This window comes from Geospiza fortis, unplaced genomic scaffold (assembly GCF_000277835.1).
Source record: "Geospiza fortis unplaced genomic scaffold, GeoFor_1.0 scaffold23, whole genome shotgun sequence".
In the NCBI taxonomy this organism is placed as follows: domain Eukaryota; kingdom Metazoa; phylum Chordata; class Aves; order Passeriformes; family Thraupidae; genus Geospiza; species Geospiza fortis.
In genome coordinates this window covers 4353306-4377830 of record NW_005054303.1, presented here as the reverse complement: position 1 = coordinate 4377830, position 24525 = coordinate 4353306, and the positions used below count along the sequence as shown (strand labels likewise).

Sequence of the window (24525 nt, the reverse complement as noted above, 5' to 3'; positions counted from 1 at the left end):
TCTTCCAACTATATCAGGCAACTTGAAACAAAAGTGAAGCTGCTGGAGGATGACAACAAGCTTCTTTCCCAGGTAGGTTTTATTGCCTTATAGATACTAGTGTGGCCCAGTTCTCCTGTTTCCATATGGTTGTGTCTGCCTGCCCATGTTAATGCACACTGGCTTCTGGTAAACATCCTGTGCAGGAAGAACACAATTCATATTAACCCCACACAGATAGAATTTGGTCTCCTTTTGTTAAAATTAAAAAAATATAGGGGAAAAAAGTGAATCCTCTGTTAGGGTCTGTGTGTGTTTCAGAGATGCATTAATGCCTCCCTGCAGAGCTCCTTGACCCACCTCTCCTCCTGGGGATGCCATAAGAGTCCAGCTCTGCCTGTCCTTGCTGTAGGATTTTGTCTTCCTTGCCTATTTATATTGACTTTTATCTTGCTGAAAGAGGAGACTGTTGTCAAAGGACAGCCTTGGGAATAGTTGTGTGTGGTGCAGGCTCCCAGCTGTTATTTGAGATCTTACTTAAATCTGAGCAGACTCTCTAAAGGGGCACTTCTTGCTTGCATCTCCCTTTCAAAGTCTAGTCCACGTGCCACTGTGCTTTTGATCACTCATGCTGCTTACCTGTCTTTATATAGCAATGTCAAGCAGTGAGAAGAAAACAGCCATTCTGGCTGGTATGTCCTCTGGATCCCCTGTGAAACACAGCAGTTGGTGTAAACAGGGGCAGCTCTGCTGCATTTAATAAGGCACTGTCTATTTAAACCATTGGAAAAGTTACCCTTTTTTTTTTACCTGTTCTTTGCATCCTTTTACTGCTTTTATGTTCCACCTTCCTGTGATTTTTAAAGATTTTTTTACTATACTTTGCTTCTTACTTCTAGCACTATGTTTCACAGTCATTTAATTCCAGATTCTTCCCAAGTATAAGGGCTGGAAATAAAAAAGCCCTGGTAATATTTTTTTAAATGCCTTTTTGCCAGTTTATGTTTTGCTGTTCTTTGCATTTCACGAAATCAGAGAATAGATTGTTCCAGGGTCACATTTTTAAAACATTCTCATTTAAAATAAACACACAAAAATAATAGAGAGCTCTATGTGTACTGAAATTTTAATAACAAAATGTTGTCAAATGTTATTTTTTTCTGAAATGCACATTTTGGCCTGACTGAGCTTTTTTAAAGATTACTCCTTTCTCCCAGCATACTCATTGGCATTACTAGCCATGAAAAAAACTCAGAGGGCACCAAAGGGTTAAACCCCAAAGGGTGCTCAACTCACCAGCTTTGTAGTTGCTTCATGTATTAATTGATTGCTAATTTGATTTTAAGCCCCCCTGTCTTTCTCCCAAACTGTGACTGAGCTGGTGTCTGGTGGCTTTAATTGGAGCTATTGACAGGCAGATGGGATGTGCACAGATTCAGGGATGGGCTCAGTGTGCCCTTGGCCCAGCTTTGTCCTGCCACAGCCAAGCACATTACTCTGTCAGATCTGCCTTAGGAGATCAGGAAGAAGTTGGTAATTAATGGTGAAAATGAATAGGTTCTGCATAGCTGCATGGGCTTATTGCATTGGGAGGATGAAACCCAGTTAATTTTGGGTTCTGCAGGGCTGCTTCAGGTTCATCAGCCCTTCACCTACATGCTGCCCTGGGTGTGAAGGCTATGCCTTTTCCTCCACTGTCCTCAGGTGTCATCACCTTTTGGGCTATTTGGGTATTATTACAAATATTTGAGTCCAGGAAGGAGGGAAATTACCTTAAAATAGCTCTGTGTTCTGGAGAAGGCCTGTCACATCCCCAGTGGCAGCAGGCACTGATGCCAGCCTGGCTGGGATGTGCTGTGCAGCCCCTGTGTGATGTCTCAATGGCTCTCCAAAAAGACCAGGACCCAACTTCTTTTAGATCACATTCAGGAAATAACTTTTTGTATTACAAGCAGGGACTCAGCTGTCCTTAGGGCAACAGGACTGTTGAAGCTGCCATGGGCTGGCTGAACTCCCTGGGAATACTGAGCTGCATCACCTCCAGTCTGTCATGCTACACACCCAGATCTGGATTTTTTTCTGTTTTAATGAGAAAGATTAGAAAAATCTGTATAGACACAAGTTCACATGCATATGTACATACAGTTCCCAGCACTTTCCCAGAAAGCATAATCCACTTACTGTGTTTTTACTTGCTTTGTCTGACTGGGAAGTGTTTAGCTGTTACCATGTGGATTTTGGGATAAGACTCTAGTCAGAAAGGATCCTGGCAAACTTTCTCATGTTTTCAAAGTTGCCAGGTGATCCTGGCTGTTTGAACTCTGCAGTGCCAAACTGGCTTGTCAACACCAAAGTCACATTTCAGCTCGGCTTGGCTTTCTCCCTGGGAGTATTGACTTTGCAATAATATTTGCAGCCTGGTGTCAAGAAGTTCTATCACCAGTGTGCTGAGGAGTGATGAAACCTGACGTCCTAAGTAACAAAAAGTGCCTGTGCATTAAGGGATTAACAAATCAGGGGTGGTTATGGAAGTCTTCCTGGCTTCCTTCCAACTGCTAAACATAGAGCTGAAATAGTGCTTCAGCCAGAGAAACCTGAGAAGGCTGCAAAGGATATTTGGATTTATATTCCAGTGGCCAGTGACACAATACCCTTTTGCTGGCTGCTGCATCCTGAATGAGATTTGTTGCTTTATCTTCCTCAGCATCTCTGGAGTGAGGGTATGCTGAGAGGTGGTGCCTTTGTAGCCCCTGCTGAAATCAAGATGTTGCAGGGCATCTCAAGCTTGCACTTTTGCTTCCCACATATCCTTTCCCTAGAAGCACTTTAGAAGAAAGCCTCAGAGGGACAGGCAAAAGCTCCCCAGCCCATGCCTGGCAGCTGCTCTGCACTGTACATGTCACCTGCAGTTCAGATGTGCTGGGATTCACACTTCTGTTTTTCTAGTGACTTATTTGAACAGGTTAATGGAGAGAGCTTTTCTTACTCTTGGAGATCAAGAAATTCCATCTCACAAGCCACACTGCAGTGGGAGGAAAGCAAAGGGAGATAAGTGTGTTACTATGATAGCCATATATATGGGGTTTTTGTTGTTGTTTTGACTTTTGCTTTCTAGGGAAGGACATTATGTGTATTTCCACTTGGAAAATAATATGCTTCTGACATTGCTAACCCATCAGTACTCATCACTCTCTCTATTTTCCTTTCTCTGAGGAGAAACAACTCCAGTTTTTACTTTTTTTGACACAGTTTATGCTGTGATGCTTTGTTGGCGTGACCATGTCAGCTAGAAGGTCATGCTCTTGCATGGCATTGCTGTGCTGGCAAAGTCTCTGGCAGCAATTCTGACAACCCACAACTTCTGTTGCCCTGGTTTATATTGTCTGGGGAGAGGTTGTAGCAAATGCCACTACCAGAAAAGGCCACCCAGTCCTGCTCTCCAGGGCTGGTAGGTGTCTGTGGTGTAGCCACAGTGGCAAAGACCCCACAAAGCCCAGTGGGGATGGTGTGAACCTTTCTCACAGGTGCAGCTGGTTTCTGGAAGTTTTAGTTGTGCAGTGTGAAGAAGATGAATGAAAGCTCTGAGAAATGTTGGGTTTGGTTTCAGAGAGCTTCATGGGCATCAGTTCTGTAGCCTCACATTCTCCAGGGAAGGCTTGCACTGAGCTCTGCTGAGTGCATGCATTTGGTCTGTGCAACATCACGTGGGTGAAGTCCTGATATTCCTCTGTCATTGTGGGAAATGCCCAGAAGAGCTGATGTTAACCTTTCTTTAGTGGTGTCTGGTTGACCAGGCAAGGGTACCTTCCAAATTGCTAAGATGCAATCCCTGAGGTGGGAGACCATATTTGCTTTCCATTCCTCTGAGCTAGAAGTGTCCCAGCACAAAATAAACCCCTTAAGCTACTCCATGCTGCCCCTTGAACAAACAGGAATTTTTAATTGCACACTTCCCCCTTAAGGTTGGAGAGACCTGTATTTACAACATTTAGGAGCCCCAAAGGTCAGTTCTGGGTAGTTTCATAACTAGTGCATACATTATAGAGATAATAAGGGTAACAAACTTCTGGCCATTCTTTCACGTTATTTTGCATTTTCAGCTCATTCTGTACACACACAAAGATTGAGCACTTCTAGCTAAAACTGGAGTTTATAGGCTGTGTGGGCTCATCACTTTTCTCTCTCCTTGTAACCAAGTACTGTGCACCATGGGCTGGCTGTCAGGACTCCTTTTGGTTTGTAGTCTCTGCTGAGCTGTGTCTACCTTTTCCCTTGAGAGCAGGAGTGCCAGAGGCATTTTTCTATTCAGAGATGCTGAGGGCACATATTACACACCTTTATCTCAAAAAGCCCAGCTTTATAGAAAGCAAGTGCATTGGGCAGGTGATGCTTTAAGTAACTGGACATTTGACAATGCAGTCCTGGTGCCTCTTTCACAAGTCCCCTGGTGCAGAGCAGAAACAAAAAATTCTTCTCTAGGGAGTGACAGCCCTTGAGATTTATGAGTATTTAATTAAAATTGCCAAATAGACTTCAGTAGCAGCACTTGACAGCAGTTCAGCCTGCTAGCTGCCTGGGATTTAGAGTTTCCTTGGAAGATCTTTAGGGCATCCCTACAAGTTCTTGACAACTGTTCTTAGTCTTACTTTTAAGAAATTGCATGCTTTCCCTGAATTAAAAGGCTGCAGCCAAATGAGTAATAAAATATTAACTAATTTAATAGTAGGAATAGTAGATATTATTAACTCATTAGATAGTAGGCAATGCCTGTAAGACTGCTATTGAAACAGGGCTGAGGTGTTTGAGCAAGGAACTTCCATGGTCACAGCATCTGCAGGCTGCCACAATTCTTGGGCAAACGGGATCTTGGCAAAACCATGCACTCAGCAGGCAGTTTCCAGCACATCTTTCTGAAAACAAGGGGGAAAACCTGGACCCCAGGGCCAAAAGGAGCCTGACAATCATTAGCAGTGCAAAGAGCAAAGATGTAAATGCCATTCAGCGGCGAGAAATGCCATTCTGATCTCTTCCCAAGGAGGAGAAAAAGAAATTGCCCACAATGTGCTGGCTGGCTTCAGCAGAGTCAGAGTGCAATTTCCCCTGTTATTTTCTTATCAGCCACTTCTGTGCCAAGTCTGCCATTAACAGTTCCTGCTTGCAGAGTTGCCTCTGGCTCTCAGAGGTGCTGTAAGGTCTCCCAGCATTTGTGCCTCTCTGTGAATTGGCTCTGGAGGTTTGTCTGAGGCCATGGCTTGTGCCAGGAGCGCTGCACACACTCACCATGACAGGAACAAAATTACAAACCTGTCTGATTTCCCCAAAGCCTGCCTATTGTTTGTGTGTGAGGAGGATAAGTATAATTGCTTTAATTTAAGATCTCACAAGGGAAATAGGATTTTTTTTTTTTGGTAATACAGAGCAACTCAGACATGAAAGTTTTCCAGGCAGTTGGTCTCCATTTAAATTTAGAATACTGAAGGGGATTTGGCCTCAGTTACTCTATTACCATTTTTAGACAGTGTTTCAATGTTTAGCTACATATTAATTTTAAGTAATAAAAAAGGAGATTCATATTCAGGGTCACATCCAAATATTCCTTTCAAGTCAACGGTGAGAATTCCTACAGGACTCCATGCATTTTGGAGTACAGCTCTTGAAGAAAGATTTTCAGAGACGTCTCTTGAGACCAAAACTTTGATATAGTTTTGAGAGCACACTGCATTGCTTACATGTGCAAATGCAAAATGTAGTAACAGAATCCCTCAAATGTTGCTTCCTTAGTTGTGGAAGCAGAATCTTAAAAAAAAAAAAAATCCAACCTAGCATGCAAAGCCAACCAATGTCTGTTGTCATTATATTGCAAAAGTTCCATATTGTTGTTTCCTTACTGCAAGGGTTTCATACATCCTTGATGTTTCTTGTAGGCAGCTCCTCTAAGCACTAACTCTTCCTTATTCTCACAGTAGCCAACTGAATCCAGTTCCCCTCAACCAACCCACTCTTTTATAGCACTCTTCTTCTTATTGGTTACAGCTGTGGCCTGTTAAAGTCAGGCCTGCTCCTAATCTTTAATAATTAACCCAGCTGCAACTACTAGGGGTAAGATTACTTTCTATACTACCTTTATTTTCTTATATTCTATCTCCCTACAAATGTCCAAGTGTGTTCCATTTCACTTCTTCTATGAATTACAATAACAAGACTGATCTGACCAGTCTGCTATCCAGTAAGTTGACTTGAGATGTAAGTAACAATATGTACTTATTGAATGAAATGTTTTTCCTCCCCAGATAAAAATTGCACACTTTTATAGGAGCAGTTCAAAATACCTTCAGGCCCTCTAAGATAGTGGAGCTCCTTCAGTTTACTTTGGACATGAGAGACTTGAGCTGCTACCTACCAAAATAAATATTCTCTAAATAAATATTTAGAAGTGCATTTACTAAAGTGCATGATCAGTGACAGACATGAACTTTTGCAACTTGTAATGAAATCTGGGTGGTGTACTGTGTGTTCTGGGGGTTGTCACCTGTGGCATCCAGGGATTTTATGAGAATGAAAATAGAGTTCCCTAAAAATCTAGGAAATATAATTTGAAAGATCTGGATCCAGAAATCAACTAACAGATAGACAGAGACATGCTGGGTTAGTTCACTCTTACAGATTTGAGACCATCATATAATTTCTTGCAACTTAAAATTTTGGGAGGGCTGGAGCTGAATTTCAGTGTTAGAGTATGTGTGAGAGAGATGCACACATGCAAAGCTCTGTCATGCCCCATTTGTTTCTGTTGTGGGTAAGCAAGAACATTGGGTTTAATGAGGCTCAGTTTAACCTCCAGCTGTGAAATACAGGATTAGTCATATCCTGTGCTTAACCAGCTTTGTAATAATTTCACTAAATTCCACTTTTTATCTCTGTATGAGGACAGGGCCAGGGAAAAAGCTCTTAATTGCAGTTAGATCAGGCTGTGAAGAAGCAGCTTTTTGTGTCTTTGATACATGTAGAGAAGTTCAAAGTACACAGAGTCTCAGTGATCCGTCCATCTGAGAAGTACTGAAAAATGTCTTGAGGGGAAACTATGTAATAACTGCAGAGGCTTTAAAACAGATTTTTACAATGAGTAAAATGCCAAATTCAAGCCCAGATCAAGATTCAGAGTCTGACAACTGAAAACTACTTGGGCAACAATGGGAAGGATATTAATCATTCATTGCTTTGAGAACAAAAAAGCCTCGTTGCTCAAAACTTTCAGTTTTGTTTTGTTTTTCATGGACCCAAAAATGCAAATCTAAATTTTAATAAGAGACTTTTAAAGAATATTCAGATTATCTCAAAAAAATCGAGATTGGCAATAATTGATTCTCCCTGGCTACTTGAGTCCTGGTTCAGCAGAGAGCTTGGAACATCTGAGTTCCTCCAGAGGAGAGGGACTTGGGTGCCCAGCATGAGCTGAATCCTGCAAGGGACCTTTGCTGCTTTATCAGGAGAGGTCTCAGGTCTCTATTTCTCTCATTCCCAGCTCTGTTGTTTTATGGGATGTGGGGATTGCCTCGAGGGCAGCCCAGCAGCGTTGCTGTGGATTTTGGGAGGAGGGGCAGTGGTTCCCTGTAGCCTCCTTGCCTGGAGTGCAGCTGGCAGGAGAAAATGAAAGGTGACTCTGGGGGATGGTCCAGAGGTGTGCTTGATCCTGCATCCATATCAACATCTACTTCCCTGGAGGAGCTGGGGCAGCATTCTGTAGTTTCTCCACTGGCACCCCCAGTAAAGATGCTGATTTTGGTTCTAATGAGCCATGATGGGCTCTATTAATCTGTGACTCTGAAACTCCAGCCCTGCAAGCCACAGACCAGACTCGGGCTGCACCAAATGCCAGTGGCTGTAGCTCCATTTGGCTTTGTTAACTATTGAGCTGCATTTCTGTTTGGGTTATAGCCTGTGATACTTGGATCTCTCAGCCGTGCCAGCTCATATATCCTCTTGAGCTAAGCCTGCCAGTTGTGTGATTATAATTATATACTGCAATTTGGTTTGAACTGATTATCTGAGTCTCCTGTGAGTTATGGGCTTGATCTTTCTCTGCAGATCTAAAACAAGAGGACAAAAATACAGACATTCTTGAATATTAGCGGTGTACTTAAGTTCCCTACCTCAGTTGCTTCAGAGAATGGAGAGGTTTGAAACCTGCCCTGCTTTTATATCCTGTACCCCACTGAGATGCTAATAAAACTCTTTTTCCAAGAGTGATTATACATGGTAGAATCTGCTAAGCCTCTTACTGACTGTCTCCTGCCTTTCCCAAAGTTGTTAGCTCCCCCAACAATAGAGAATAGAGGATTCCAGCTGTCACCAATGGAACCAGGTGAAAACTGGTTGCCCTTCCAGCTACTGTGAACACAGATGATGATGTGAGGGGCAAGTCAGAGCCTAGGCAGAAGTGGGGATCCTCACCCTTGTGTTACATTTGTGAATGGCCACGATCCAGCCATGGCACAATGCCCAAACGCATTTCCAATTCTACATGAACTACTAAAAATGGATTTACTGATAGAGCTGGCTGAGGCTGTGCTTGTGAGCTCCTGGCTGAACACTGGAGAGGGAATCAGGAGAGTGGGTGTTTGACAGACCCTTATCCCCTAAAGCCTTTGTCACCAGTTCAGGTGATCCCCAGATGTGTTGCATGTACAACAGGGATATGAACCACTGTAAAGGAATTTAATCTCTCCTGTTACAGAAAGCTCATATTATTGCATGACATGGAAGATGTTAAATAGTTTTAATCTCATCCCTTAATTTTTTTTCCTTATTTGCAGAGTTCTTTCAAAATCAAATCTGTTGATTTTTTATTGCGCTCTCATGTGTGTAGTTTCCAACTTGCCTGATAAATGCTGCTGAAGCTAATGGGACTCTTCACATATACTTAAAGTCAGATGTGTGCTTTGCTGAGCTTATTTTTGCCTGAATATGTCTTGTAGTGATAACTGCAATTACTGAACCTTAATTCAATTATTTGCTAGCTTCACACAGTGAAATTGCCCATCCCTCAGATTCCTGGTGCGTGAGACACTAAAACATGGACTAATGAGATAAGGGGGAAGTGTTTGTGCAAGGGTGTGTGGTAGGGGATGTTCTCTGGGGCACAAGGCTGCCTGACAGGGCCAATCCCTCCTGGTGCTGAGAAGCAGTGCCCATTGCCCTGATGCCCCTGTGGGAGCTGTGCAAGGCAGGTGCTTTGCACCACCTCCTGTGTGTTATTTGAGATGTGTTTGTGCTTTGCTTTAGTTCAGTAAAATATCACTGCTCTGCTGTGATAGCTGAGGCTGCCTTGGGCCTCGTTGTTACAGAGTTGTCCCCATGATATTTTCTGAAAAATCCCTTCGCCAGGATTTTTCTCCTGAGAAGCTGAGAAGCCTCAGAAAAGAAATGTAAACAATAATTGTCTGATTGCTTGGAATGTGGCCTGGAGGTTGCTCACCAACAGGTGCACCTTTAATTGGTTCCATGTGAATTGTTTTTAATTAATGACCAGTCCCAGTCCAGCTGTGTCAGACTCTCCGGTCAGTCACAGGTTTTTATTATCATTCTTGTGTGGCCGTCTGATGTCTCTTTTCTCTATAGTTTAATATAGTTTTATAATATAATATAATGTAATGTAATATAATATATAATATATAATAATCAGCCTTCTAAGAACTTGGAGTCAGATTCTCACCTCTCACCCCGTCCTGGGGACCCTCACAACACAGCATCAACAGGGCTGTGTGCTCTGATAGTGCCATTGCCCTCTGCAGGTGTGCTGAAGTGTGGTAGCTGAGAATAAGAGTAAGGTGGTCAAGCTTTACCAACTGTTTGGGGGGCTCACCATGCTCTGAATCTGGATAGTAAGGTATTAATGTTTGTGCAGATGGGTTCTGCAAGGCTTCATTCATGAATGCAGGGAAAGGGATTGAAGTTCAGATAATGATATTATCTTACCAAGTAACTCAATATTGACACCTGCATGTAAGACCTTTGGTCACCTGTGGTAAAGATAGGGTTTTTTTTCAAGATAATAAAATAACTTTATTTCTGTTAGGTTTCCACGTGTATAATGTTCTTCTGTTCCCTTCTACCTGGTTGACTGCAACAGCTTCCCATGAAATTTCAGTAAGGCAGAGAGAGCCAATGCCTCCACAAGCAGCTTTTTGGAACTGGGGGGCTGCCTTTTAGTACTGCTGCTGATTGTTTAGGGCTCTGATTGCTTATTCTTTCACTTGCTAATGTTGGTGATTTCCATTTTTTAATCATCTGAATGTATTAAATATGCCACTAATTTATTTTTATTTCTGCCCTATACTTGTGCAAGAGACATTGAACTCGGCCAATGTGTTTTGGCCGAGTTCAAATCAATGCCATTTGCCTATGTGAAGAGAAGTGTGCACTTTCAGCTAAATTGCTACAGGAAATAACAGAAAAAGGTCTTGAGCTAAATCTTCCATTTAATTACTCAGTTGCAAACAATGGGTTGTTGAGTGTCAAAATTGAGGCAGTTTCAATTACTGGAACAATTATGGTTTAGAGTGTTGTTGCTGGTAGGTTAAGAATTTATATTACAATGACAGACAAATAATCCAGGTAATGGGCAGTGCAAGAGTCCATAAAGATGAAGGCAGCCTGACACAGTGGGCTGAAATAAAACCTTCTGCATTTTTTTTTCCTCTTCACAAATGTATATTTTGTATAATCAAAAGCCAAGGTCTCAACAGAGTTTTCCATCTAACATCCAAGATTTATGGGTGAAACTAAAATCTGAAGTAAGAGCGATTTTTTTTTTTCTAATATAGGCTTTTTTTCCCATATAGAGAATTACCCAAATCATAAGCCAAGATCCTTATGGGCTTACATGGTCAGGGTGTGATACCCTTGCCCTATTGCTGAGGACCAAGTTCACTCTGATGTTTTTAAATGATGGCTGAAGGAAATCCTGTGCTTTGTAAAAGGGGAGGTAGGCACTGAGAAATGGAGATTGTTTGTCTGTCACAGGGCTGGGTGATGGTGTGGCGTAATGATTTGTCCAAAGAAAATCTTCTGAGCTAGTGTCAATAAGGGCATGTTCTCTTGCAATATTGAGTTCCTTGCAGTATTCCTTTCCATCTATTTGCATTTCATGCTGTTACATAATTTCTTCTAAAGTTGTGTTGAAAGCAGATATAATATTAATACATTTAAGTGGTGCGGTGTGTAATCCGCTGTCTCCTGAGCTTACTGCAAGTGGGTCTGCATTGTGGGAAAATGAGGCTGATTATTATAAACCCTTGGAAATGACAGTCCTTAGGGAAGTCTGCTGTCAGTGGCTCATGTACGCTGGGTTCTCTGTGTTCTGGACACATTTTGCCATCCCTTTATACTCCCCAGAGGTAGACAAAAAGGGGCTCAGGGCCTTCAATTTGGTGCTTTATTTTGTGTTTTTAAAAATGACTTGTGAACCAGGAGAGAAAGTTTTCACGGTGCAGGAGGTTAGAAATGAGTTACAAAGGGGTGGAGAGAGCTGTGGTCCTCAGGTGGCTGCAGGGCTGTCCCTCCTTGCCCCTGCCTGCAGCTGGAGGATGCTCTTTGTCTCCAGCAGCTCTTTGTCACCTCTGCCGAGGCTCCAGGGGTGCCTCGGGTATGCTGAGGCACAGGATGCCCCTGTTTAGACACCCAAATTGCTCCCAAATGACCCCACAGCCCATGGGGAGAAGGGAAGCTGTGACCCTTTGTGAAGGCTTTAATATTGCCACAGGGCACAGGGTCAGTCTGGTCATTTATGATTAAATACTTTTTAAAATCTGTTTTCAGCCTTCGTTTGTTAGAACTTGTGCGAATGGAGAAAAAAATGTTTTCAATTAAAGGCTACTTATGTAACAACCCTGTTTTGAATGCTAATTCATGAATTACTGTGAGCTGACAGTGCTGCTTTTAAATTTTCCATGGTCACTTCAGAACATAATTCTAATTGAAATAATTTTTTCCTAATCTCTCATAAATACTGAGAACTTTCTGTCAAGTAAATTTCTGTCTTTCTGTATTTAATTTATGTTAAGAACAGTCCATTTTGTTGCATCAAAGTATTTCAGAATTAAATATTTGTCTTCTTTTTTCTCCCTTCTAGCAGAAGTAACACTGAAGGGTTGCAGAAAAGATAATTTGTCTGACTTGTCTCTAAGTTTTCAACACTTTATCTTTACAGTTGGTCCAACATGGCCACAGCACTGATCTGACTTTACTGGACAGAAACGAAGAGGAAAATAAATGTTTCTTTGTAGTACTTTGACCTTAAAATACCACAGACACCATCCATCTTCTTGTGTTATTTGTGTTATTTTTCAATTGAATCACTCAGCACAGCGGGTCAAAAAGTCAGAGGCCACCATTTCTTCTCTTTGCTAGCAGGATAGAAAGCTTTGATAGGAACAAGTGTTTGCTGTTTTTTCATTGTTTTGTTTTGCCTTTTTTTTTTTTAATGTAATTTTAGTCTTTGGTAAGCACCAGGACTTTAATTTCTATCTCAAGCATTTAAAATTATACATTATTTGTTATGGAAAATATCCCTTTCCACCCATCAAATTGCTTGTTTTCTACACAGAAAAAAAGTTGGTTTTGCAGTCTATTTTTACTAAAAAACTTGGTTTGGTGACCCTACTCTTTTCTCACTGGTAGGAGTAGACCAAACTCCCTTCCCTGGTGGGAGGGACAGGCCTGTGTCCATTTGTTTCATAACTGGCAAGGTCTGGGGCTTTGGTCCCATGGTATCTTCTGGGGTCACTCTGAAGTCCTGCCCACTTGAAAAATTTATCACTAAATGTTCTGTCATTTTTTGTGAGTGCTGGGGAGTGATTGTGTTGGAATGATGGCAGTGGGGTGTCAGTGCTGGCAGTGTGGGGCACAGGTTTGTGCTGCCAGGTGAAGGTGCTGGCTCTGCAGGCTCGTCCCTGTGCTCCTCAGCTGGGAGGGGGAGGCAGGGCTGTGCACAGAAGTGCTGAGTTCTCTGAGTGCTGAGGGCAGATCTTGCACTTTTGTACCACTGTGAAAGTCAGGGCATGCTTGCTTTTTCTTTCTTTTTTTTTTTTTCTTTGAACTATGGATGAAACTAGTGTTTGAAAAATATTCACAGTAAGAGAGCAAGAGCCACTCTTGGAGTAGTCGGTGGCCAGTTGCTGGTGCTTGCTGAGGGTGTGAGTCTCCTGAGCTTGTCTCACTTGGTCTCCTTTGCTGTGTCCCTCCTTCTGTCTCTGCTCCTCAGCTCAGGAAACATTTCCAATAAAAGTTCAGCTGAGACTGCGTGCTCCCACGGAGTTTTAGTTCAGATGAAAATGATTCTGCTGATAAATTTTTTGAAACTCCAGAAATGTGAAGTGATTTTACCTGAAGGATAATTTATTATAGATAGGTTGCCCTTTAGTTGAGATAATCTCCAGCAATGATGATGAACAGAGATGATCAGGTATTCTACTTTTAGAATGTCTTTCTGACTAGAAAAGCAATTTGGGATCCACTTACATCTCAGTAATGAAAATTGGGTAAGGTAATAAGAGATTTCATTTTGTGAGTGAATTGACAATGCAAATACCAGGATTTTTAATTTAGATTTAAGTGGAGTAATGGCTACTCATTCTGATGCATCATTAGTCATACTGCTTTTTAATGAGGGATTCACTTTCTTTCCCTGGTTAGCTCTAACACTGATAGCAAAGCCCAAGGAATGTGCAAATGTTTAGGGAGGTCTGTTGAATATGTGTCACTGCACCATTTTAATTTTAAAAAGAGAGAAAAAGCAGTTTTCTTTCTATGGTGAAAAACCACACATTTCCCTTTAGTACAGGGAAGATAAATAGTGCAGAGCTGTGATTGGTAGCCTGTTGTAAAAAACCACAAGCAATAAAGTGAGATACATTCCCAAATAACTTCTAGAAAATATAGAAGGAAAATTGCATTGAGTGGAGGGCTCATGAAAGAGGCTTTATGACAGACAGTGAGAGGAAAAAAAGTTTCCTCTGCCCACTTCTGACAGGGATGTCTTATAAATAATGGCAGGCGAAGACTCTTTTTGCACTAGCAAACCCACTCTCTGCTCCAAACACCTTGTTCCTCTTCTGGAGACATCTCTGCTCAGCGTTTTTATTTCTTAGGTGTCTTTTCTTTTTCTTGTCCTATTTTTTTTTCACTTTTTCCTTTCTGTTCTTTAATTAAGAGCTTGTTTTGATGTTCATTGAACTCAGTGGGAATCTTTCCATCAAATTGAATGCATTAGGTCAGATTCATAATCAGCAGCCACTGAAACAACCTAACAATAGTTTTGTCACATGCTAGTGCAGTCTTAAATGGGATCTGCTTTAAAAAAAGCAATAGAACTAATCCATTATAAACACTTGTTAGAGCAGAGTTTTGACTGTATCTGTGTATTTACCAACACAATTTCAACCAATTTAAGCCCAATTGAAATTAACGCAGACTTTTTCTCCAGGCAGCAGCATAGGGCAGTTAATTAAATCAATTTAACCTAGTGGGGTTTTAGTGACAGCTGTGTGATACTGGGTATTGTCTGGACTTGGGTTGGTTGTCTCCCTTCCTTAGTTGGGCAAAGCATTTTGACTTTCTGTGAGGACAAGCTGTAATGTGATGGAAGACGTGGGGAATCCAGTGTAGACCAACCCATTCAGATTTGGGGGTAAGACACCAAGTTTCTGGGATGCAAATGTCCAGCAAATCTCTCTTTCTCAGGCCTGTTTCCACACTTCTGGTACCCCACCATCACGTGGCATCTTGCAGGTCTCAGCGTGGTTTGCAAAAGTCTGAGTAACCCATGGCCTGTAAACTGCTGAGGCCACGCACTCTTCTGGAGCAGAGATTTGAGGGGTTCTGCAACCCCTGGGGTCTCCAGCACAAAGATACAACCTCACATTTTGGCTCTGCTGTTGTATTCTGCTTTTCCCTTGGCCACCCATGTGCCCCTTCATCCCAGATATCAGGGGAGAGTGCCTGAGCTCCTGAGCTGGCAGCCCAAAGCAGTGGGTGGCAGTGCCAGGGCCTCTCCAGGATATTGCTGTGTCCATGCACACAGCAAGGATGTGGGAGCACAACCAGCCAAGGAGAAATCCTGTCAGGACAACCACCAAGAGACATCACACTGGGACGCTGCCAGTAAACTAAGAGTCTTCTTATCATCTTCAATTGTGACCTGCTAACCTTTCTTTGAAATCATATACCTCCCAGGAATAGTGGAAACTCAGTTTTGCAGCAGTCACTTCTCAGCTTCAGAAGGAGTTATCTCCTTCAGATCTCTCTGACTCTCTGTTGTGAAAGAAATACAGGCCACATCTTCTCTCTTCATAAATTCAGGGGAATCCCAGATATCTGATATGCTGAACTCATTCTGTATCACTTGACTCCATATGAGACACAGCAGCTCCCAGCAGATTGGGTCACACAGGACTAGCATCCATTTCCCATTATGGCTTTCTTGAGAACTGCCCTTCTCTTCACAGCTTATAAAAGGAAAGGTGATAGGGTGAGGCCTCCAGAATGGTTGTGAAAGCACTGGGTCACTGTAGAAGTTTTAACCTAAGAAAACAGGATTTTGAAATAAAACCAAAGTTGAATATCAACTGAGACAGGCCATGTAGCTACAAGAAAATATATATGACACTGAAAGAAAATCATGTATCCACTCAGAGTGCATTAATTCTTCTCTTTGAGCAGGAAATGGAAATGAACTTCTGATGTTTCCAGAGATCTGTGCATGACAACAGTCTCCAAAGTCCCTGTTATGTTCAGGCCTTTGGGTTACTGTGGGGTTTTTACATACAATTGATATGATTTATGAGATTTCTTGTTAAATTTTATTGCTCCAATGATTTTTCTTTGGTTCTTTTGAAGTAGAAAACATAATTTCTGTAGCAAATGGCAGTTGAAAGTCTTAATAGAGCATAAAAATCTGAAAGGTCATGATTTTTAAACTTTAAAATACAGGACAGTGCACTGCTTGATTCTCCTAAAAATATGAAAAGTTAGTGAGATGTTTATTGGTGATAAAGATAGAATCTTCTCACAGACCTTTGATTTTGGCTGCTTGTGTATTGGCTTTTTCTGGGTGCACTTTTATAAATGAGAAACACTTCTCATTCTTCAGTTTTCAAGATCACAGAGAGTTAAAAACACAAGGCAGAAACTTTGTCCCAGGGTGATTGTTCAGCATTCCTAACACCCAGTGCTCCTTCCCCTGTGAGTGCAGACTATTGGTTGCATTTATCTGGTTTTTAGGGTCATATTAACCACCTTCATTTATTTGACTATGTTTAAGACCTATGGGTGCAAACAAATTTGTAACCAAATAAGAAACTGTTCCTATCAACAAATATTTTGCAAGCTTAGGTGGATTATAGTAGCACTGTTTACAAAGCCTTAATCTAGAAAATGTCTCCTGGTGTGGGTTTTTTGGGTGAGTTTGTTGGTTGGTTGGTTGGTTTGTGGATTTTTTTTGCTGATTTTGATTTAATCTGAAGTCTTAAAAATATTTTTATGTGCTTCTTAACAAATGTTTTTATTGAGTATGTAAGAACTTAGGTAAAACAAAAATGCCTTCCTGCTGTATCACTTAATGTGGCAGACCTTGACCAGTTCACCTCCAGCTGCTTGCAGGTGTTTTCTCTAGGACTACAATGGAAAGAGCATTTTATTACAGTGTTCATTGTCACTGCTGGTGCAGGGAGAAGTAAAGAGGGGACAGATGTGATCATGGGGAAAGCCAGGACATCAGGAGGGGCCCAGCTTTCTTTCCTGTCACTAACATTTCCTGTTTTCTGTTGTTTTTGCAGCAGTCCAGCACGGGGGACCTGCGGACTCTGAGGAAAGGATTGTCCCCGTACCACTCTGAGTCCCAGCTCTCCTCACTGCCACAGTACCAGGACGCCCTGCAAAACGTAAGAGACATTTCCTTACCTGACAGGCAGAGCCATGGCTGTGCCCAGAGGTGGCCATGGCTGCAGGGGACAGGTTGCCCACCCTGCAGCTGCTGGTTGCCCCAAGGAGTGCTGCTGCTACTCATGATTTTTGTTTATCTTGTCAGCCAGGGATACATCCAATTACAGGGGAGCTCTCACAAAACTGCTCATCCTAAACCTGGAGTTGCAAACGTGCTGCTAAAACCTGCAGATGTTGGGAGGATGGGGAGCCCTGTGAACATTAATCTTTGCCTGAATTTAGTTCATCAACTTCCCAGCATGGGTTTTCAGACAACTGACAGTCACAGTTGTGAATCTTTTAAAGCAAGGGTGATGCTTGTTACGCCTGCAGCTTCTTCTTGGTAAATGCCCTGTGCCTGCTGTAAAAATGCTGGTTGTGGGTGAAGCTGCCAGGTGTCTGGCAGTGCATGGACAGGGTTGTTTAGTGAGTAAGTTCTTGGGTTTTTCTGTATCACAAATGAGGTTTAAGTTGCCTAAGATTTGCCTGCATTGCTTCCCAAACCATGGAAGAATCTTGACTAAAGCCTCCTGCATAAGATGGAATCTGTGCTGCTGTGCCAGGCGTGGCTGAGGAGCCCTGCCAGGTGTTTGCCTTCCAGATGTTTCCCTCACTGCTTGGGCCTCTAGGTTTGTGTGGTGATGCTGTTTTCCAGATTAGAGCAAGAGTATAGAAACAGTCAGAGAGTCCTGGTGGGAGTGGGCTGTGAGTGTTATGAGTGTGGGCAAAATCCTGGTGGCAGCAGAGCTGGAGAACCTCCCTGCTCCATGTCTGGGACACTGGTCAGCAGAGCTGCAGGTCCTGTAGGACCAGTCATGTGTTGGCTGCTTGACGGGGAAAAAGTCATTCTGTAGACTTAGTGTATCTCTTACAGTTGTAAAGAAGGGCACAATGATAATTTAACAAAGTTTGCATAAATAAAACCCAAGTATGGAAGCATATCCCCTTCCTATCCCTGCTAAATGGCAGGATGGATAGAGATGCTTCAAGCTAAAAAAAGAGGGATAAAGCTGTCCAGGTGAATATTTACTTTTGTAACTTTGTGCCCCATGTGTAAAGACAGGACACTTTATAAGGAGTTCAGAGAGACTTGAACCAGGAGATGCTTGTCTGGCTGTGCCAGCCTTACAATTTTGGAGCTTTTGGTTTGCTTCCCTGGTGCTCAGGCTTTTGATGCCCAGCTTTGTTCCAGGTTGGTGATGCTCAATCAGCCTGTGTTGGTTGCCCCTAGGAGTGCTGCTACTCATGATTTTACATTTATCTTGTCAGTCAGGCTGGGATACATCCAGCAGCTCTCTGCAGAGGGGCTGTGCTGGGATGGGAGCTGGCAGGAGAGTTTTCTGCTTGAGCATTGGCCCCCGCAGCTCACTGGGGCTGTGTGAGGGCTGGTGGCAGATGGTCCTGCCTGCTGGAGCCCTTCCTGGCCACTTGTCCCTGTTTTCTCTCCTTCCTCAAGGAAGAGATGGCACCTGGCATTTATGGAGAGGCCTGGGTGCTGTGTGGCATTCACTTTCATCTGTCACCCTAGCTGTGTTCTGCCTTCTTTGCAGGAAGTCAATAGAGAAAAAACAAAAACAGCTTTGGATCCAAATCCACCTTGTCTGAGATACTTATGTAGCCATTTATTTACTTATTTCTAACAAAATAGCTTTGGTTTGTGGCTTGATGTGATACACTGTTTTTGTAATGAGGATAATGATCAGACTCATGAAAATGTCTTAGAATTAATTGAGCCTGCCCAGAAGTGGATGTTTAGATGTACCTGAGTTGCTCTGTGGCTTTTTTAACAGACAGCAGGCATGAGTTTGTGAGAAGTCATTCTTTGTGCCTGCACAAGCTTCATGTGGGGGAGTGATGGACAGTTGTGTCAGCTTCAAAGCTGCCCCATCCATTCGGGGTTCCATCATCGGCGCTGCCCGTGTAGCTCTTTGGGAAGTTCCCAGCTCATCCCTGTCACTGTCACACAGGTGACGAGCAGGCATCACCCCAGCTCTCCAGGGCTCTGACACAGCCCAGTGTAGGACACAGCTGGGTGTTCCTAGCGTGTCCTGGATCAGGGACACCAGTGCACCCTCAGGATGCAGAAGCAGAAGACTCTCACAGTTGTGCTCTGTGCGTTGGGCTTCACACACACAGATAATTACAGATTTGCTCTGTAGTCTGCAATGGTCACCAAATATCCAGGAGCAGAAGTCCTTGGGGTTAGTCTGGCCTACAAGACCCTGTCAATCTTTCCAGCTCTGGGAACTGCCATCCACTGTCATTTCATGGAGTACCAGAGGCTCCCTGTGTCCTCTGGGAGGTGAGGGTGATTTCCTCTGGCTTGGACTCATGAAAGGACGCAGCAACAAGCTCCTGGTGGGAGCTGCCATTCCCCTGGGATGAGACTGCATAGGCTGGCTCCATTTTTCCCGTTGCCAGAGCCTCCAGAGCTGCTCAGTCTCGTGGGAGCTGCTGTCCCAGGGATGAGAGCTGTGTTTGAGGTACCTGTGAGCCGTGCACTGCTGAGGACTCCGTGGCCCACCTGGGATCTGGGTGTCATGGTTTCACTGCAGCTGGCAGCTAAACCCCACAGGGCTGCTTGCTCACTCCCCCCACACCCAGGGGGACATCCCAGATGCATGTGGGGGCTGAGGCATGGCCCAGAGCTTGCACCTCTCTCTTTGGCCTCTTCATGGGTGCTCTGGCTGCCATGTGGACACATGTTCCCTGCAGACTCTCATGTACCTGCCTGTTGCTCACAGGCCCATCTCAGAGCCCAGGCATGAGAGGGTGACCTGAGGGCTGCTTATGCTTCTGTGGTGGTACCAGCACCTTGGGAAGCTCAGAAACCAGCTGCCTGGAGGAACCATTTATCCACACTGGCAAAGAACACCATTAAACATGAACCAGCTTGTTGCTAGCAGTCAGAGCTAGCCTGGCTGGCTTGCACTTAAAATCTGTTAGCAGTGTTCGTGTGATTTATAATGGGAATCCTGCCTTTGGTGGGAGTAACTCAATAGAAATACTGAGGGTGGTGTGCATGGAGTGTGGGTGGGAAAGTGTGTGTGAAAACAGCAGCAGGAATTCTAGAGGAAGGGCTGCCCTGGCCTGTGCTGATGGCCACAGACATGACTGGCAGCAAGGAATTGGGTAAGCACACCAGGATGTGTGGTTTGTGTCAGGACTGGGAGGTCTGGGCTGTGATAAGGCCACAGCACAGATGGCTCATCAGCAGAGGACTGGTTCCCTGATAACAGGAGCACTGTCACACCACAATTTTTCTTCCTGTGGTTCCGAGAGGAAGGAGTAGATAAGATGACCAAAGTGATGGAAAGGAGGCAACAGGCAGCAGCTTTCCTAGGGTTTTTGGAGGGTAAGCAAGATGCTGAGATAAAGGTCAGCCTGTAATCACCCCTGACTCCTAAGGCGTGTGAAAAATGTGTCCCAGAACCCATTTCTTTGCTGTCAATGAGGAGGGATGCCAGGGCTGTCAGTGGGTGTCCCTTGTTTTCTGTGCCACACACAGGGACCCTGACCACCTTTTGGTGAACATGTGAGTGTGTGTTTGTAGGTGTGTGGGTGTGAGTGACATGTTAAGTTAGAATAATCATCACCTTCCCCTTCCTTCAGTTTTTGTACCAAGTTTGTAGTGTTCCCTTGCTGAGGAGCAGGAGCTCCTTGTGGTTCCCCATCTGGGTGCAGGAGGATGTGTCTGCTGGTGCTGTGGCTGGAGACCATCCTGGGTCTGGGACTGGGAATCCCTGGGGAAAGGACCTGCAGATACACTCTGTGAGAGCTCAGACAAGCTCTGTCCTTTTGAGAAGACAATACCCAGCCCCTGAGGACTACAATAAGCATCTCCAGATAACAGTGAGATTTCTGTTAGAGTGTTCAAAGCTGCTTCTCTCAGGAGTCTGTGTAGACCACAGACCAGACTGGGGAGACACAATTTCTTTTTCCCTTCTAAATCTATTCCAAAAATAACCAGGTCCATAGGAAAATGCAAAGTTGTAGTGTGGTTATGTAGTGGAGAGCACTCAGCTTAGAGGGCTGCTGAGTCTCTGGCTTCCTGACACTGTTTCTGACTGTATTTTTCTCCACTGCCCACTTCTTGAAGGATGCAAAGCCTGGGAGACCCCTCTGGCAGCACCAGCCCCTTGCCTTGATTGCCACCATGCTGCCACAAGGAGTCACATTCTGTACCTCTGCCTTGCAGAGATGCTCGAGGGAAGTGGATTTTGTTTTGCCAGATGGCATGCTTGCTATTACAACAACAAGCCCAAATGTTTGTGGTCTGTAGGTGTAAAGAGAAGCCATTAGATGGAGTGGGAAGGGATGATGAGTCCTTGGCTGAAGCTCTGGCTGTCTGCTGAGCCTGTGAGAGCAGTGGTGAGGCGAGGTGACGTGTGGGAACATAGCAGCTAAACCCCAACCCCAATGGCAGTCCTGTCTCTCCCTTTTGGCTGGAAAGACAGTGGGCTCCATCCTGCTCAGGACAAGGGCTGAGGCAGAAGAGAAGTGAGAAGGTAACTGTCTGTGTCTCCCTCAGCTCCCTGCAGAGGAAGGACAAAGCTGGCTCCTGAGCCAGCCTGGTGCAGGCGAGGAGATGTAACTGGGGCCCAAGCCTGCTCTGGGGTCTCACAGGGCAAGTCTTGTAGTCCCTCCTCAGCCTGCATGGGAGCAAATCTGTTCCTCTCAGGGAGAAGAGCTGGATCAGATTCTTAAAGCCAACTGACTTTTCAAATCAAGCTTGAAATGGCTAAAGATCACCACACTGTTCTCATTGTGATGTCCTGAAGATGCACCCAGAAGAGTCAGGGGAGCCCTGGAGCATTGATTGCCCCTGCAGAGTCACCTGGTGCACTGGAGATGTTAACAGGGCCCCAAGGTGTCCCAGCACAGCACAGCAACCCCTCCACTGCCAGCAAGGAACCCCCAGGCCCTCAGAGTGCTACATGAACCCTTGGGCAGGGAGATCTCTGGCTGCCCAGTGCCTCTGGCATCCCCAGGACTGCATTTACATCTTCAGCATTTCGTTGTGGCCTCTCAAAATGCCTCCAGCCCCTTCTGTTACTTCAGAAGCCCCTCCTGTGCAGTGCCCCGATGGTCTCCTGCCTTCTCCCATGCCTGCATCCCCTGTCACTGTCAGGTGAGCTGAGCTCAGCTGGTGTGTGTCAGAGGATGACTCTAGGCTGATTTCTCACCTTCCCACATCAGTGGTGGCCATGGTGCCTTTTTAGGCAGGGGGAAGCAATGATTGAGAGAAGCATGAGAAGCATGACAGAAGGCAGCTCCTTCCCACTGGCTTCACTGATACCACCAGGATGTTATTGAGCAGGCAAAAAGAGAAATTCAAGGTGCCTGATTTGCTGCTGCAGCAACAGTAGATGTGGAAGAAAAAGTAAAACGAAAGGTTTGTCAGGATTTATGGAGTGCTATGGTGAAGCTTCAGGAGCTGAGAACAAACCAATCCATTTTTGAAAGCACGTGCCCTTCATCTGCTGCTATTGCAGAGGCTCTGGGCAGTGAGTGGCATTTTTCCCCATGGCAGCTTACCAGCACAAACTTGGGGGTTTTGAGGAGCAAAAGAGGCATTGAGAGGCCATGCCCATAATCCACCCTTACAGGTGGCCACAGGAAGCAAGAAAAATCCATCTGCTGTGGGTTCTCATGCTCATTTTCCATGTACCCCTGTGTGGGGCTGGCAGTGGGTCAGGGGAGAGGCAGGGGCACAAGAGACCCTTGCTCTGCCATGGGTCTGGAAGGGCAGCCAGGCTCAAATGGGCCATACAGATGTGCACAGATGTGCACCCTCCTGTGCCCGCCTGCATCCTCTGCCCACTCAGAGGCTTTCACCTGCATCATCCCCAAATCAGATTTGCTTCAAAATCATGACAGTCTTAAGAATGCCCACCTTTTCCTTCTGAAAACAAATGTGCTTGGGGTTCTTTCATCAAAAGCACCTCTGGGATTGCTCACGCTGACAGTGCCCCTGTGAGTCAGTCAGGGTTAGTGCACTTGGCTGCTGCGCGGCTGGGCTGGCTCTGTCCTGGTTCTGTTTGCTCGTGTCAGGTAACCGCGGGCTGGAGCTGCTCTGCACATGTGTTGGAGAGGGTTTCACGGTCCAAGGGGGCAGCTGGTGCTGTCGGGGGTGATTTTGTGATTTTGCCGGCGTGCCCCATCCCCGCTGCCCATAGAGTGAGCGCTGCCCTCGCCCCCAGCCGGAGCAGGCTGCGCGTCACTCACCGGCTCTGGCGCTCCGAGGAGCCTCCCGAGTCTGGAGCTTCCATCAACTCAGGGCTGAGAAAAGACACCCTTCCTGTTTGTAATGACATCCACTTGCAAACAATGTCCTGACTTTGTTTTTCTGTTCGGGGCAGTCTCTGAAATCTTCCTTTCCCTTGGGTGCCCCAGCACAGCCTGTGCAGCCAGCCTGCCAGGGAGAGGAGCCATTCTTTTGTGATGTTTGCTGAGAAAGCAATGAAGGAGTTAAATTGTTTCTTTAATAATCAGAAAGCGCCATGCAAGTCCTTGTTATTACTTAAGCAGACATCCATGCCTGCTGGGGGCACCATGAAGGTGCAGGAGGAGGTGGCTGGGACACACAGACAGGCTCTGTCTGGCTGCCCTGTGGACCCAGCAGTTAATTCATGGATTGGAATGTTTACATGACCAGCTGCTCTCTGTGATTAAAGGCAGCAAATTAAGTAATGCCAAAGGAGATTATCATCTGCAATAAAGTCCCTTGATTTGATAAGGAAGATGCTAATACAGGGTACTGATGGCTCTGAACTCACTGCCTGTCAGGGACCTGTGTTGTGCTGGAGAGCTGGGTCTGTCTAGGAATCCTCCTGGTGCCTGGTGCCAGGCTGTCAGGTGCTTGCAGCTGCAGGGCAGCCCACAGTGTCTTTGGGACTGTGCAACCATTTAAATGGCCCAGAAGGAGCTGGTGGTTGAGTTTGAGCTGAGTGCTGGCAGGATTTCTGCACAGTAGGCATGGAATAAGCACAGCCAAGCAGCATCAGTGCCCTGGATCATCTGCTAGGCAGACAGGACACACAGGAATGCTCCCTGGCTCCTGTCAGGGTGTCCCATGCTCAGATACCAGAGGTCTGGCATCATCTGCAGTAGGGTGACAAAAAGGTGTCAGAGTAGGGTGACAAAAAGGTCTGCAGAGGAGCTGGCACTGGTCACTTCTTTGTACCTCCAGGAAATGTTGGAGGCAGCGAGGAGCCCTGGGGCTGCTGCCAGAGTGCCACCAGGTAACCCTGTCCCTGCAGGGCCCTGGGGGGAGCTGGGCTCCCTCAGGAGCACCACACGGGATGGCAATGGCAGAGCTGCCGTGGGCATGAGGAGATGCGGCAGGGAGGGAAGGGACTTTGCAGGAAGGGAGGGTGGAATGTCAGCCTGGAGTTGTGTCCTGCTCCAGCCAGGCCCGTGCTTTGTTTCAAGCCATTAACCCCTCTGCAGCTGCAGGGCGGGGAGCACGGGAAGGGAAATGTGGCCCGGGATGCAGAACGATGAGGGGGTCCAGAGAATTTCTCAGGCAGGAGGTAACAAGAGATTTTTTTGTGTGTGATCACCCAG

At 45.0% G+C, this 24525-nt stretch overlaps 1 protein-coding gene across 1 annotated transcript in view; it reads left to right on the top strand.

Annotated features, from left to right (window-relative positions):
• The window catches only part of CCDC85C (coiled-coil domain containing 85C), a 111128-nt gene that overhangs the window by 67794 nt on the left and 18809 nt on the right, over positions 1–24525 (top strand). The window contains exons 3-4 of the mRNA XM_031066348.1: positions 1–72; positions 16812–16916. Of these exons, the coding sequence (XP_030922208.1) occupies positions 1–72; positions 16812–16916 (177 nt within the window). The remainder of the gene's footprint in view (positions 73–16811; positions 16917–24525) is intronic.